Source organism: Ruditapes philippinarum, unplaced genomic scaffold, assembly GCF_026571515.1.
Source record: "Ruditapes philippinarum isolate M1 unplaced genomic scaffold, ASM2657151v2 ctg6032_1_1_1_1, whole genome shotgun sequence".
NCBI classification, from domain to species: Eukaryota; Metazoa; Mollusca; class Bivalvia; order Venerida; family Veneridae; genus Ruditapes; species Ruditapes philippinarum.
The window spans coordinates 16,189-33,894 of record NW_026861721.1 but is presented as its reverse complement, the minus strand read 5'-3'; the positions used below and the strand labels follow the sequence as shown (position 1 = coordinate 33,894).

Below are 17,706 nucleotides of genomic sequence, written 5' to 3'. Positions count from 1 at the left end.
TACTGTGTGGTGTTTTTCATTTGGTAAAGCTAGATGTTCCAAGAAAAAATCATCATAACCACTTATGATTTATTGAAGTTATACAAAGTCAAAAGAAAGCTAATTATTTTTCAGTAACAATATTACAATTGATAAATTGTACTCTTTCTGTAAACCATGTCTACATACTGATAGTTTGTATTCATTTCTATGAAACATGATGTTTTAATGCAATAAAGTAAATTATAGTGAAAGAAGTAAAAATAGATGTTCACCTCAAAACAAATTTGTGAAAAAGTAGAACATAAGTGTGTTCATAGGTCACTTATGTATTCACTTTATTCAACGTTCATATATTGACATTATTATGCTAATTTCATAGATGTCAATGTTGTATTAATAGCGTGAGACTTGAAACACACTAAATTCCATATTCAGGTTGATACCGAAAAAGGTGCTTGAATGATTAGATGCTAGAATAGTGCATTTTTGCTCTCCGTAATGCGCTTTAAAACGCACTTTAAAACACCAATTTCACCTTTTTACACCGATTCATATACGATCATGACTAAAAATATAAAAATTGTCGAAAAAAGCGGTATTTTTTTCTACTATGTATTCATAATTTCTGCAAGCGTCTTGAGTTTTTGATCCAACACTGTTGTGAGTTAAATCCATGTTAAAAAGTACATGTACATAACAATTATATGAAAAATAAATAGTTTCACAGACCTTTTGGTGAGGAAACTCTTGTTATTGTGAAGGAGTATCCTGAAAACGTCTCTTTGACCATGACCATGTGGTATCAAATAAATAGGTATAAACTTCAAATGAAGAATGTGAATGTTAAACTGAATCCCAGAAAAAAACTAAATAATTCAATGATAACAAAGTGGTGGTCTTTTTAATTCCATACATAATAGTCAATTACTAGCTAAACAAATGGAGCAAAGGATGGTTCAGCTTTATGGCATATTGACAACATTTTCGGTTGACTGCAGTCTTACCAGGTTTTAATACGTTGGTAAATCATTTAGCGTTTGTGTTTTAATAGTGAAATCTCTAAAATTTCAAACGAACTGTTTCAAATCAAATTACAAATCTAGCGGGAAAATGTTTAAGCTGTCATTTCAGTGATATTGTTTTTGGGACAAAATTAAAATAAAATGATTCCTGAAAGGAAAGTCATTAATAAATTATTTAGGATCCAAACAACAGTTTATTTGATGTTGTCACAGTCTACCAGTCCCTTATGAATCCTAGTCATGAACTTACTTACCAGAATTGGTGTCTAAATGTTCGTAATTTAGATATTATAGAGAGAATAATACTCTTATTATACTAGGTAGAAGTCTCAACCACATACACGAAAAACGAAATGAAGTTATCATTGATAAATTGATGCTTAAAAGGAAAGGTGTACATAAAGTAATATTTTTTTTAAAAATAGTCTGTCCTTGAAAACGGGATAATTTGATATATGATATGATTTTCATACATCATACGCTTGAAATTGGTCTCTATGAGCTAATGTACTTCAAATATAATATTTTGCACCTATCCGTTTTTTGGTAGGAAACCCTTCCGGGACTTTAAATTCTATCATCTCATAAAAGCAATCAATTATCATCTGTTGACAGAATTATCATTCTTAATAATTTATGCTGTATGCATTAACGGGAAATATAACTTAAGACGAGTACTTTAATATAGTTTTGACTAGTTTTGTCCATGCTCCAAAGCATGCTTCATGTTGTTAATACACACAGGTAGTGCCCTAAAACACTGTGCATCATTGCAAGGAGTTGAGACCTTTGCTTTTATTTTCAATTTTCATTTGCCATATCAAGTTACTGGTCAATGTTCTCAACAATCAGTAAATAATGAAACACAAAGAATGTAAATGTCATACAATATATTTTTCGTGTAAGCTATCTTTAAATAAAGATATATAAATGTTGTTCCATGTGATATATGATAACAGAAATGAAAACAATGTCCTGGACTTTTTTCTTTAATATTCATCAATACCCAGAACATACATTTTCCTTACATTATTGACGTGCTTTTCTTGTACAAATGCGCAAAACGTAATGCACCATAATCTTCTCAAATCTAAGACCTATGTACATGCAAACTATTATAATTGTTCTGCTTTTCAATGTAACACAAAATAGAATAACTCCTTGCTCAAATGGATTTATTTCTATTTATTTTGGTTACACAAGCTTCGACAATAATATATGTACAGTTCCTGATTTCCAGTTTGATACCCTAATGAAATTAGATAATGGTATCTATCTTATCATTAAACAACTGTAGCGTGAATTTAACATTGAATAAACAATATAGTTTTAATTATGAATCACTGATAAAACAGTACAACAATTTCATCGGTTTCAACAATATTTGATATATGACTTATAGAATTTAGGTCAATTTGGGTCAAAGACAAAAAATAAGCAAAATGTTTTATTGTGAAAAGTGTGCCTATGTTTTAAGCAAAATATCCCATCTCAAACAAAATCACAACATGAATAAAAAACCTTATCAATTGTGTTAAATTTAAAGGTTCCATGAGATGAAAACTCAAACGTTTTTCAAAATTAAGTTCAAAAGGGGGTTTAAAAACACAGTTCTAATGATGCAAATCGTTGTTAACCTTAAACAGTCAAATCCGAGGGTTTATGATGATATTGTAAACCAGTTTGCTTTTCCCTGTGGTTTAATTTAAACAAAACTCGAGGGTTGGTTGTTCGTGATAAATTTGTCCTAGGCACTTAAATATACGATACACTGTCCATTAAATCAACATCACAATCATATCAATACATACAGGTAGCATATATATAGCATAGTATATAAATGTGTCCTGAAAATATACATATTAAGCATTCCTTATCATCATCAATTATATGATACAATACATTGAATTTATTTGAATATATTTAATCCATTAAATCAAAGAATAGAATAGAGAAAATTAGAATCCCTAAAGAAAGCCCAACACGACAAAATTGAAAATGTTACAGGCTCGGTTTGATTGAGCCTATTCATGGACGGTACTGACAAGTGCAAATTACCGTCCACACCCATATCACCGGCTTAATTCTATGTGGAATAATCTAAAAAGTGTACCCTACCTCTAAATACGCACGTACATGTTTATCAATACAAAAAATACATAGCTAGATATATTCACATCATATTGAACTTGCATAGAATGTCTACTTAACCAGTCATTTATAAAATTGTATACAATGCATGATTACCTTAAAAGTCTACAATTATGTTGTTCTAAAATCTATGCCGAATCACTTTTAAATATAATATAACATACCAATTGTGGATCAAACTTCTGCTTCATCACACCTGTCTGTCACACTATGATGTAAATTAAGCTCTACTGTACTTATAAAATTCAGTGCATTACAAATAGAAACTGAACCAGAAATTTCTTTGAAATATTAGACACGATTATTGCTAACATCTTGAACTATAACATTCGAGAATATTTCTAATTTACACAATTATAACTTTAAAGAACAAATGAATAAAACATACTGTTTCTTAATTCTTCAGTCCTTAATTTCTAAGTTTCATTTCACAATGACCAATAACTTCTGATTACACAAGAATGACCTCCGGCGACCCTAACTTTTGGAGGGAGATATTATGGATAAGCAGATAGCTAAATGGTCAAAGGGACATCATCACAGAAAGTAAAGTGTAAGATTAAACAAGGTTGACAGAGTGATTACACAAAGAATGACCTCCGGCGACCCTAACTTTTGGAGGGAGATATTATGGATAAGCAGATAGCTAAATGGTCAATTGGACATCATCACAAAAATCAAATAAGGTCGACAGAGTGGTCTTCCTTTGAAATTAACAATTAACCCTAAAAACACTGGGTTACAAAATATATGCATCATTTCACTGTCGAAAAAAAATCAACAAAAGAAAAACATACGTCGAAATCAGTTATTCCGCGTTCAACATGCTAATTGGACGTTATTTGATAGTTATTTCATGATAATAATTCTACCGAGACAGTCATTGTATAAAGCTGTTATACATTGTGACCTGAGTCATGCATCGACAAATGGTCACACGAATCTTTACGTTAATGCATGTTTTGTCCTTTTTGGAATGTATACCTGCGTACACAGTTTTTATGCAAGAATAATATATTTAACTATATTTAAAACAGTTAGTAACACATGTTTACCTTTGAAGTGAATTGGTCAACAATGAGCACATTTATCGTTATATTAAATATTGATACAAACAGTAGAAATGTATATTTTTTTCAAATAATTATGGAAAACAAAATGTTAATGGAACTCTAGAGTGATTCATATTTAAAATATACTAGTATATAATGAATAATAACATTTGTTCTAGAACGCTTTATAAACTGCTATATATTAATATGTCATATCGGGTAATACATGCTACACTTAATCTACTTACAACATATATATATAATTATTTTGTAGATGGTAATTAATACTATCAACATAAATATTGATGGTATCAGGGCTCTCCATTATAGACCAATTCACTTTAAAATGAAGTGACCAATCACTTACTTCTATGATTCCCGCTTTGTATTTGTTAACACCGTCTTGTGGATTTCTTAACTTGTTAGCTAGTTGCATAAGTTATATATATCTTTCTTGGGGAGACCCTCGAGGATCGAAGACCCTTTTGGTAGGGCACCTGCTTAAACTTGACCAAGGAGCCTATTTCTTTTATACCATCCTCACAAACCTTACTTTATTTGGTTTCGGACCCTTGCCATTTAAAGGGAGACTGTAAAAATTTATATAAAGCACGTGCTCTATTATGACCGATGAGAGATTAACTTTCCGTTTAAAATATTCTTTTATAACAAATCGTATTCCTATTATAGCGTAAATTATTCAGGTTCTTTTCCTCCACTATAGCTATGCTTAAATGTTTCTTCCATTTCAACTGAATGTTTACAGATTTCATGATTTTTTTCTCCATTTTTATTATCTTAGCAGACTGTTGCTTATTTATTCATTCTTTTCCTAAGTCAAAACTGTTTGCAAATCAAACTTTTGCTCAATTACATTTAGGTCTAGCTTGATTAATAATTTGTCAACTCTTGATTTGATTAATGTTATATTGTGAGCTTATTTATCTTTGGTGTCTCTAATTTCTTTTTGTGTTGATCCTTTCTCATCTGTTAGTTCCAACTTGTTAAGTTCTATTTATATATCATGACTTGGGGTCGAGGGGGGGGGGGGCTGGAGGGATGGGGCGAGAGCGGTTATCATCTTTTGGAGGAGAAGTTGTTTTGACCAAAACTTTACACATATTTGGGTACTTTAGGTTTCAGATTTCTGGGCTCCTTGCCGGTGGCCCTGTGTTGCTGGCATGTGGGTGTTGCTTATGCTAAGCATCATTTATACTCTGTAGCAAATAACCGTTTAAACACGGATTTCTTTAGGACTAAGGCAGACATTTTTATAACATTTCCAGACTTAGTGTCAAAATAGTTTAAGTAATAGTAGCAAAAACGACAGACGTTCAGTGCTATTGGAAACGGTAGATAGCTACTTTAAGCGTATTCATCAATATTTTTGAAGTCTGTTTTTATATTGCGCATTAACATATGATAAAAAGTATTTTTGTACCAAAGAATCAAATACATTCATCTTTTTTTTACAAGTTTGTATGATAATATTATTTTTAAAACAATTGTTTGTTTTGTCTGTAAGCAAGAAAGATTTTTCAGATTACAAAAGGGAAGAGTTTCGTGTTATTTTCTATAGTGGTACAATTAAAATTATAAATGAAACAATAAGTTGAAATATATCACAAAATATTATTCAATTCATTAATGGTTTAAACAATTTTTATATACTCATACATGCACCATTAGACAATGTTACTAATTTCTTTACAAGGGGAACATAAAAAGATCTTGAAAGAAGGGATCCCCGACAAACAAGCAAACAAACAAACAAAAACAAACAAAAAACAAACACACAAATATGAGTCCCTTCATGAGAGATTATGGAAAGTGCAACATTTCTCACGCCCCCAGTATCTGCCTCACAAACATTCATCCATTAACATTTAAGATATTGAAAGGATCTGATCATATATCAACATGTAGACAACAAATAAAATTATATTTAAATGCGGAAATAAATACAGATAAATAAATAATAAATAAATAAATAAATAAATAATAATAAATACAGATGTATAATTCACGGTTAACGTTGAAGCAATTTTTAAAATAAAAAGGAAGATATAACAGGAATCATGAATTTATTTGTTTATGATATCTTTACGCTCTTGATAATTTCCCCAGGGACTTTTATTATTTAAATATAGCTCTGAAATTTTCCTTTAGATTTTGTTTTGAAAGTTTTACGTATCTGTCCATGTGCAGCGTAAGGAAGTTAAAGTTTATTTTCGGGTTGGTCACGATGATAATCTTCCTTTGTTTAAAAAGATGTTTTGGTCTAGTAAAGATCATGTGGTTTAGAGTGATAATAATCAAAGACAATCACTAACTCGGGTATGATTTAGGCCAGTTTTGTGCTTCAAAACAATAAACAAGTTTTTGTACTCAAACTTGTCAAACCTTAAGGCCAGTTAATTTTTTTTATTTTATTTAAATTGTTATATTTAAGTATAAAAGATTCAACCTGTAAATAAGAACTTTATGTTTTAATAGAAAAATGATCAGTAAATATAAACCATTACCACTGCCTATAATATTATTTAAAAATTTGCACACATTTTATTGTATAATTTAATATTTTGTAATCTGTGTCTTCTAAATGGAGAGTAAGTTCTGTTCTGTATTAAAGTAAATGGAATATTCCTCGACTTCTGTTGAGGATAAAAGATCGCCTCATCACCTTTTTGTCTTTTTTCTTTTAAGTTTTAAGCAACCAGGAATGGTAGGATTTTTAAATACAATAATGCTAAATTATAGGAAGAAATATGCAAAACGAGTTTGCAATTTTCATACAATATTTTTTGTTTTTATTGTTTTCGAGGGATCGTGGCTTTCATTTAACAATATACACAATGAGTTTTACGTTTCATGAATGTCATCATAAAATTGAATATTTTCTACCACTCATTTTATTTTCCTGTAATGTTAGTTTGGGTATGACACATGATCAAAATATTCTTAATTCTCTGTTGTCTTTTAAGTAACATTTCCTTCAGAAGAAATGACAATTTGATAACAAGGAATCTAAATTATGATATATTCATTGGACACTATTAATAACCAATGAAGAAAACAAACAAACAAACAAACAAACAAACAACGAGAACATCTGTCCATTATTGAAAATTATTGATTGGCTTACATTTTAATCAAGTTTGTCATATTGCTATAATATGAACATTAAGGGAGAAGCAGCTCGCGTAAGAAATAGACAAACTACTAAAAGTTTGCTGTTACCATTTTATAAAATACATTTTACAGGTTTCTTTCTAACAAAATATCTATAGATGGCGTCTAAGATCATGCAAGTTTGTTATTTTTTACAGACATTTTTATGATTAGGTGATAATTGTTTTAGATTACGAAGCTTCAGTTCGAATAACACTCTGTAAGCACAAACATGTACTTCTTTTTAAAAAAAATACTATTTCTTACCACGATTAAATATCAAAAACATGAAAATATAAAAAGTGATGATCACTAGACAACACAAAAACACAAGCATAAAGGTTGCAATTGCAGATTGTACAGTTCCCCGACAGTACATGTTAAAACGTTTTATTTTTTAATTTACAACACCATGTCAAACATTTAAAATCGGGGGAAAGACCTTATATATAAACAAGTTAATATCTTCAATAATGATGATATGTTAACTACAACTTGTGGTATAACTTAGCTTCTGATTATTATGATAAGTACCTTTTATCTAAAGGACATGCTATGTACTTCTGAAAATTGTGAGAAGCTCTCCTTTTATGTATTGATACAAATGTATTTCCCAGAAAATAATACAAGTGTTTGCTTTGACTTGGAACGACTTATATAAAATAAATATAAACGATTTAGATTGCACCTGATGATGAATGTCAAGAAAAGACAAATACAAAAATCTGGAAAAACTTTGATCCCTCGGAAGCATTAATCACAACAACAGTAAACTGCAGACTCGGTTTCATTGAGTCTGCACATAAGTCATTTCCAAATAAAACGTTTTAAGATAACAGTTTAAACAATTTATATAAGTGTATATAAGCAAAAACAAAAAATTGAAAAGTGTTTCAAGAATGCATTTTTGTTATACTGATATACAATATAAACTTTGCATGCTAACTTCGTTAAGTACGAAAGAAGCCAGATGTAAGACGTAAAACATTTGCATAACATTCTATTAGCCTCTGAAGCAAACACTTATTTTTCTTCCTGTTTTTATTTGTCTTTAAAAACACGTCGCATGCGCCCGGAGCACCAAAGGCGTTGCATGTCTTCACGAGGTAAGTGAGTATTTTCAAATTGTTTCTTTACCTCTAAATTCTACAAAATGTCAAAAGTGCAGCTATTATTTTAAAATACTTAATATCTAAATTCATAATGAATACCTTCAAAAATTTATTTATTAATAACAGATATTGCTCATTTGTTTTCAATAATTTCTTTTATAAAGAAATATGCATTTATTAAGTAATCTATTTTGTCAATGCTCTTAAAACATAATGTAATTTAATATTTAGAAATGTAACGTGTAAAACAACGTCGAATATTAAACTGCGATTGCAACTTTGTATGACATCTTTTGAAATGCAAAATAAACAATACACAGCTTTTAAGTTGATACTTAATACATTTTACCATTATTGAGAAATTTCTTGTGCAATGTATTGTCTAAAGTGAAATGAATATACATGTATTACTATTTTATTTGTTTAAAGTTATCTTCGTTATTAGACAGACATTGTTTTCAGTATGATTCACTTTATTCAAATAAAATCATAAAAATGAATAATATAGGAATTATCAAAAAATTCAATAAACATATTTTTGTTTCGTGTTATCTTCATTTTGTGACATACTTTGCGTTCATTATGGTTCATTTTGATAAAATTTAAATGTTATGATATGGGAATAATAGACAGAAATTTAAAAATATTGAATACAAAACATCGTAATTTTAATACATACTTGTTTTCAGCGTTCAACATTTAGGATTACTTGTGCAAAGGAAAAGCCACCATGATGCTTTATAAGGGTTAGTTTAAATATCTTTATTATAAATAATAAAAGCCCCATGTTATCAATTAACAAGACACAAAAACAAAAAAAAGCATTTTATGCAATGTTGTCATGATATATACTACAATTATCGATCCATTACAACCTTCGAAATTCTTACTTTATTATAATGTAACTAAATGTTTTCAAGTTTACTATACTATACTTGTACTACTTACTTTCTATGAGCTTTTAAAGAAACTCCACTGACTATTTAGAATGATCAATTTTGAGTCAATTTCAATAATAGAATAATTGTTCTGGAACACACTTAGTAAGTAAATAAACTGAAATTTTGCACATCGGTTAATGGGTTTTTCAGGATTTCTCCTTTTCCTGTTGGCTGCTCCTGGAGACGTTGGTAAGTTCGATTATATAAATTTCATGATCTTTTTATTATAAATAGACAAACAGAACTTGATAAGTTTGGTTCATTTTTATATCATGATTATAGGAAACAAGTACGAATATTTCTTCAGAGAAAATGGAGAAAATAACATTATTAGCAATAATTCAAAAGTAAATAAATTACTCATTTTAGTAAATACCAATGGTTTAAATAACTTAAGGTCTATAGTTTCGCGTCGGTAAAGGATAAATATACGAAACGAAGATAAAAGAATGAATCGTACAGGTTGTCTGGGTGAAATAACCCGAAACTACACTAACATTACAATGCATATAATATTTCTAAATGTAAATATTACAAATGATGTATTTTTTCAGCTTCATTATCTTGTTATTCGTGCGACAACGTTGACAGTTTAGATAGTTGTAAAACTATAACAACATGCGGGAAAAGAGAAGTAATAATATATTTTCATCTTAATATATATGGCCCTTTAGTATATGCGCTATTGGATTTTTTTTAAAGTATTAATATCGTGTTTCGGGTAAGAGTATGTAAGGTAAAAGTGTTGGCTTTATGATAATTCATATCGTTATTGACTAAAATGAAAAATATACCACGTACATATTTATATTGCCCGAGAGTCCAAGTGAAAATGAATATCCCAAAAATGATATTGTTTAAACAAGCCACTTAAAATTAACTTATTTGCAAGGATTAAAAAGATTCGTCAAGGACATTTTGATATTTGTTTGTTTGTTTCGGGTTTAACGTCACATCGACACAGAATAGGTCATATTGCGACGTTCAAGCTTTACTGGTGGAAGAAGACCTCAGGTGCCCTTCCGTGCATTGTTTCGGGCACGAACGGGCACCTGAGTAGAACCACCGACGTTTCGTAGGCTAGCTGGATAGCTTCCTTACATGAAAGAATCCAAAGTCCATGTTGGGATTCAACCCACTGCGGTGATGGGCAAGTGGTTTGAAGTCAACGACCTTAACCACTCGACCAACGACGTCCCAAACATTTTGATATATTTGGCTACAAAAATTAATTTGCTTCCCTGGAATACTTCCTTTATAATTCTGATATGTAAATTAGATATTTTAGGACTTAATGAATTGTTTTTGTTATTTTGCCATAAACAGTTAAACTCGAAAAAAAAAATGAAACAAGCAGAACCCCAAAAACAAAAAACAACAACAAAAAACAAGAAAAAAACATATAAAATCTTCATTGTATTGGCAGATAACGGATACAATTTCAAATGCATTCGAATGATAATCATGTAAATAAATCTAATTGTTTGAAAACGTTTAGATAAGTTGATGTAAATTTTGTCATGTTGTTTCGTTTGACATCTGACTTCTTTTAAGATGATATTTTAAGCGAATAATTTACTTTTTCGAACTTTTTTTATATTTCTTGTCAAAGTTAATTTCTCCTTTTACCTTCAGTCATGTTTCACACGTTTACAAAAGAAAGGAAAATCTGCCTTATTTACACTCGGATGTACACGAAATGAGGTGAGATACATTTGTTCCACTATTATATATTTTTAATTACTACTAATAAAATAAACACATTTGCCTTTTTCAAAATTATAAGACTAATAAAATATCATTATTAGTTTATATAAAAATGCAAATGATGGCATAGAGATAGCTTTGATTTAGCAATATTACTTTAATTCAAATTACTTATAATATTTTTGATAGTTCTTCACTTTGTTTCGACATAAAAACAAACACATACAACAAGTAATTTGCCATACAATTCTGGAAACAACAACATTAAAATTCTTTGCCTAATACGTTAAAGCTGAGCATAATAATTAATCACATTGGCAAACCTACATTCAAAAGCCATTATATTATCTATCTGTGATGAAACCTTTTCCGCAAATGACAAATATATAAGCACAAGACTTGTGCATAAATGATATGTTTTGATGTGAAAATTTTAAAACCGCATTTATGTTAAATCATACTGACTTTGCCTTTAATCATATCATCAGTAAAAATTGCAAAAACAATGTTTTAATTTTTTCAATGGAATGTTTTTACAATGAACACAATCATCTCCATTTTTACAGAATTGCGGTAGCATACCAGTATACACTTACGTGTCAAAGTTGAGTAGTGGTCAACAGATACAAGAATGTGAAGAATGCTGCGGTATTGATCGATGTAACAAAGACCTATGCAACCACAAAACCCGTAAGTAGCCTTATTCATCCTCTATCAGTAAATTTTCAAAGTTGGAATACTGATGGTTAATACGATTTTAGCTTGAGTATTCAAAGAATAAAGACAGCTATTCTAGTTCCCCGAGCGCCGGCGTCGGGGTCGGCGTAACCACTTAAGTTGAAGATTGCGTACAGCCTTAAATATTTTTAAAGTCCATTGACATATGACTCTGAAACTTCGCAAACGTGTATACCCTAACCTGTACATATGAGGAGGTAACTCTAACAAATATTTTGACAAAAATATGCCCCCTTTTCGACTTAAAATTAACATTAAAGTTTATGTACCACCTCAGATAATCCATTGATATATGGCTTTGAGATTTTGCACACTTCTTCACTATCAAAATCGCTAAATTTCACTGTATCAATATTTTTTACACATTTATACCAAATTTTACTACTAAGAGCTGGGAATAGTCGAGCACGCTCTAATAAATGTATATAGAAATGTATTTCCAGATGACATGCCCTAACTGTGAACGATTGATTTTCTCTTTAAGAGGAGAAGATTTCTTACTCACTCACCCGTTCGCTCGCCCACTCACATTAATAACGTCTTAAATAATTCATTTCAATTTAAGCACCCCCTTGCAGCGATAATATGGAAAACTGTGCATTCTGGAACAAAGATTTTGACATCTGTGAAGATATCCATAAAGCTAAGTTACACTGTCGTAAATTCTGCAAATTGTGTGATCTAGGTAACTATGATTTTTCTGTTTTTCTAATAAAGTGTTCAGAAAATCAAAATGCGATTTCTTTTATTATTTCTGTTTATTAATTTTTTTTTTAATAAAGATAAAGGTACTTAAAATTCGTAAAAGAATGGCAGTTTTTTTTGGAAAAAAAAGCACAGGTTAAGGGAAGAAGTGGACAAAATATCCACCCTTATTTGGTTTTGAAATTTTTCATATTGACTAAACCTAAGGTGAGCTTCATGCAGAAAAGGAAAAATAAGGTATCGTTTCCTTTCATTGCAAATTATCCGCCCTTATTAGCAAAAACGTCCAATTTAAGGGTAGATAACTCGAAAAATGAGAGCACCTAACGTTTTTCTGTTATCATATTCTAACAGCATGCCTAATTTAAAGAAATTATATTGAACTGTTGTAATTTTGCCTTTTTGTCTAAATGAAAATTCCCTAAAAGTCCTTATGTTTGATTTTCGTTTGCACACATCTACGTGTGCTGCTATTATTTATTTTAAGTTGATGGTAACTGGGCCGATTGGTCATCGTGGTCATCATGTGACGTCACATGCGGTCATGGAAAACACTCTAGAATTAGAACGTGCACCAACCCTGCACCTGCATACAAAGGTCTGGAATGTAATGGAACCGACACGGACTTTAAACCTTGTACTCGACCTTTATGTCCAGGTAGAATATACAATTAATACTTCATTTGTTAATTTGTATTTTCAAGTTTGAGCCACTTTGAGATTATTTTGTAAATATGAAAAATAAGTACCGTAAGATAATGAACAATTTATTGAATAAAATGGTATAATGAAACATAATTCGATTTTTCTTTGGGGTTAAGGTGCTTATAAATTTAGGATAGCAAAAATAATCAGTATGCCTTTTATTGAGCAAGGTTATATTATGCATTGCCAGATGCACTGGCATGTTGAGCAATTAGCATGGAAAATGTCACTGATACATCCAGAAAAATATTAAACCTAATGATATTTTTTATCTATGTATGAATTTAAATTCATATACAATTTCAGTTCATGGGGGCTGGGCGGAATGGTCAAGCTGGGAGCCGTGCCCTGTTACTTGCGATATAGGTATACAGAAAAGACATCGTAAATGTACTAACCCGTCACCACTACGACATGGTAACCATTGCTTTGGTGAATCTATGGATGTAAAATTATGCAAGCAAAAGCCATGTAATGGTATGTGTAAGTTTATATTTGACAAAATTCTTTAACGTGGTATTTAATTTAAAAACGTTAACTCTTCTTTTTTCATACTGAGGCTAAAGCCATTTGTCATGTACACTTTATTCTAATGTATCAACCTTATCTATTTAGCACGTTGACATTTTAATAATCTAAATATATGTCTGTAAATATTAAATTCATCTATCTACTTCAATATCTTTTGTTTCATTAATGAAAACCAACTGTCAGAAAATCACACTTATTGTACAATTTGGTGTATAAACTATAAGGTTATTATACATTCTTGAGTACACTTCGAGTAGACAACTGCAAAGCTTTATTGTACGAGAAGAAATATGTCCTGCATTTGTGAACGAGTCCATTAGAGTCAGTATTTAACATAATAATGTGACATGCTGTCACAGTCGATCAAAGTTTTAAGCAACAAGAGGTACAGAATTAATCAAGGGGATAAACTGATATGATTGAATCTAATAAAGATTAATAAATGAGTACCATATGGTCCAAACATTAGAAATTTACTTGTGTAGTATACTTATTATTGTTTAAATAGAATTAAACGGAGGTTGGTCTGCATGGAGTACGTGGAGCACTTGTAGCGTTTCTTGCGGTGACGGGTTCAAGACAAGGTCCAGATCATGCACAAATCCAGAACCTGGAATTAACGGAAAACATTGCGTCGGAGATAATATGCAAGTAGTTACCTGTAACAAGGAGGATTGCCGTAAGTAACTTGACTCATTAAAACGAATTTGCATGTTCAATTTTATATGCATATTGTTATTGAAATGCAACCATACTCATTCCAGAGGAAATTTGATACTTATATTTGTGTGTTGCTATATGATGCTTTTATTTACCGACTTTGAATTGCTCATAAACGCAAGAAAATTGTATATAATTTTATTACATTTATAAAATTTCTAAAGGTATTATGACTCAATATGAACTGTATGACCAAAGCCTTAGCGAAACACCGTTTTTCAAGGGAAGTTATCCTACAATCGTTGTGCAGAAGTTATATATCTGTAACACAGAATGATGTCTGTACTTGGAAGGAAATAATGAAAAACAGTGGAAAATCATTCACTCAAGACCCATGTAAAAAGATTCTTACGACCTCAAGCTTTCCACAAACTTTTGATATTATAACATGCCGCAAATGATATAATTATTGTTATTTAATAAAATAGATTTTTCGAACTTTATTGGTATAAAAACTTTGTATACTTTGTCGTATATACCGTGAAAAATGGATACGTCCATGACTTCCTTGTTAGCAACTTGTATGATTATGTCACCCAAAAATTTAAAGAGACATACTGTTCTTGCCATCGCCGTCTATCTGTTGTCTGTCGTCCTCTTAAAGCTTGTCCGACTTTCGTTTGTCAAACAGTTAAACTGATTTCGATAAAACTTCACAGGAGTGATCAGTACCATATGTTTATGTGTCAACTAGCTCTCCTTGTTAATAATGTTAATAATTATAAAAATTACAAAAAACCTATCAATTTATTGTTTCCTTACCAGAGCTAGACTCAAGTGTGATTTTTAACGCCTACTCCGGAGCTCAATACAGTCCACGAAGCGGCCAAACTATGATCTTTTCTGAAACACTATGGAATGAGGGAGTAGCGTATAACAATTCAACTGGAATATTCACTGCCCCTAAAGTTGGAACGTATATCTTTTACGCACAAATGTGTGTACCTATTGGTATCTATATCTATTTTGATATAATGGTCGAATCAAAAGTTTGTGCAACTACCTACGGATACCAATCCGCCAGCGGGCATTGTAAATCGACACAAGCGATTGTTAAGTTAATGGCCGGTGAAAAAGTATTTGTCAAATTGAATTCTAAACAACAATATTATAGAAATTCTCCGATTAGATCCTCACCATACTACAGGAATTTTTTCTCTGGAAAATATTCCAACCCGTAATTGTTTGAACGAAAAACCGATTTTAAAAAGCTATAATATATATGCATCAAATATTGCAAATAATTCATATGTGGATAATCCAAGTAAGAGTTCATTTAAGCTTTATTTATTTATTTTGCGGTTAACTTGATATTTTTGTATGTTTATATCATAATTTTGTTTCACATTTTATTAACCCCGCCGATGGAATCGGGAGGGTGATATTGTTTTTGAGTTGTCCGTCTGTTCTTCCATCCATCCGTCTGTCCTTCCGTCCGAATTTCGTTTCCGCGCTGCAAATACTGGCTGGAATTCAACAAAAATTGATGGTAACCATCAATACGAAGAGGAAATGCGCATATCGTGTATCGGTCCGACTCTTCAACACAGAATTATGGCCCTTAATTTGTATATAGAGCAATAATAGTTTCCGCACCACTCCTCTGCAAATACTGACCGGAATTCAAAGAAACATTATGGGAAACAGCAACAGAGGAGATACGCATATCGTCGCCTTGTTTCGGTCAGATCGCTCAACGCAGAGTTATGGCCTTTGATTTGTTATGCAATATGAATGTACAGCAATAATCGTTTACGTGCTATTTCTCTGCAACTACTGGCTTGAATTCAATGAAACTTTATTGAAATCATCAATACTAAGAGGAGATGAGTATATCTTTACCTTGTTCAGGTCAGACCTTTCAACACAGCGTTATTTCCCTTGATAAGTCATGAAGTATTCATATATAGCTATATTGGTTTTTTCTTTGTAACTGATGTATGATTTCAATAAAACTTCATGGGAACCATCAATACAAAACTGGCATAGAAAACCCACTAAATTATAGAGGAATAACTTTTATTAATATTCTATCAAAAATCTACTCTCAAATTCTGTTAAACCGCTTGACTAACTGGACTCAAACAAACGAAGCAATCATTGAAAATCAATTTGGCTCGCAGGCAGATTAATCAACAATTGATTGCTTTTATAATGAAAACTGGAATAGAACACAAAAACATATAGCAAAACACTCTCTATATGCACTTCATAATTTATTTATTATCTATAGCCAATTAAATCTCAATACAAAATAAAAATGTAACTTATTCGAAAGTCTTGTAGAATCAATTTTGAAATATGGCTCAGAAATATTTGGGTACCATAGTGCAAATGATATAGAAGTGATTCAAATTAAATTCATGAAAAAAAAGATTGCACTTTCGTAAATGTACAACCCCTGTTGCATAATATGGTGAACTAGGAAGGTATCATCGTCAAATAAATTTAATTAGATGTTGGATATGAATAGAAAAATCAGATGATAATACGTACATTAATTAAAACGACATACAATATGCTTAAAGATGATTTCAATAATGGTGATAACTATAATGGTCTTTATTGGGTCGGACATGTTCAACAAATGTTCAATGAAATAGGTGTGTCAAACATTTAGCTATCCCAAAATGCTGACCTCGTATCTTTTATCTTTACAAACTATTAAACAAAGAATAATTTATATATATTGGTATATTTGTATCATGCTGAAATTAGAAATTCAAATAGACCATGTAGACTACTGTCATATAGCTGGTATAAGAAAGAATTAAAAGTAGAACGATATCTAGATGTAATACCAAATAGTAAATTTGAAATAGCACTGAAAAGATTCCGATTATCATCCCATGATCTAATGATTGAAAAAGGAAGACATTTAAATATTCCTAGAAATGAAAGAATATGTTCAAATTGTAATATGAATGTTATAGAAAACGAGTACCCAAAATATACTAACCTAAGAAAAACTTACTTCAATCTATAGTTTTGCCATTGGCTTACTAAGCAAATATTTATCTCACTTATGAATTTAGACTCTGTTAAAAGTATAATCAATGTCAGCAAATTTATATACAAAGCTTTCCATATGCAACAATTCTTCTTTATTCCAAAACGTATTTCATTATCATAATTTTCACTGTTTGGTTTTCTTTTTATCATTTGTAAG

General features: G+C 30.7%; 1 protein-coding gene and 1 long non-coding RNA gene across 3 annotated transcripts; both read left to right on the top strand.

Annotated features, from left to right (window-relative positions):
- The first annotated feature begins 8,398 nt into the window (after positions 1-8,398).
- Positions 8,399-10,114, top strand: LOC132716595 (uncharacterized). Of its 2 annotated transcripts, none has more exons than XR_009623829.1 (4): positions 8,399-8,488; positions 9,180-9,236; positions 9,582-9,620; positions 9,986-10,114. It is a non-coding gene; the product is annotated as an uncharacterized LOC132716595 (long non-coding RNA). The 2 variants fall into 2 exon arrangements; XR_009623828.1 differs by having other exon boundaries at positions 8,425-8,484.
- Positions 10,115-11,025: 911 nt separating this feature from the next.
- LOC132716593 (coadhesin-like) lies at positions 11,026-16,753 on the top strand. Its single transcript, XM_060699905.1, has 7 exons — positions 11,026-11,135; positions 11,705-11,828; positions 12,442-12,561; positions 13,069-13,239; positions 13,593-13,763; positions 14,326-14,496; positions 15,303-16,753. Exons 3-7 carry the CDS (start codon positions 12,462-12,464, stop codon positions 15,716-15,718), a joined length of 1,029 nt encoding a protein of 342 aa, XP_060555888.1. The 5' UTR covers positions 11,026-11,135; positions 11,705-11,828; positions 12,442-12,461; the 3' UTR covers positions 15,719-16,753.
- Positions 16,754-17,706: the final 953 nt, after the last annotated feature.

What these genes read in the sequence shown, in the direction of transcription:
- LOC132716593 (XM_060699905.1), top strand. Translation starts at nt 12,462, where the DNA reads ATGGAAAACTGTGCATTCTGGAACAAAGATTTTGACATCTGTGAAGAT. An exon ending in CTGCAAATTGTGTGATCTAG is followed by an intron (nt 12,562 to 13,068) that starts GTAACTATGATT and finishes ATTTATTTTAAG; the next exon opens with TTGATGGTAACTGGGCCGAT. An exon ending in TACTCGACCTTTATGTCCAG is followed by an intron (nt 13,240 to 13,592) that starts GTAGAATATACA and finishes ATACAATTTCAG; the next exon opens with TTCATGGGGGCTGGGCGGAA.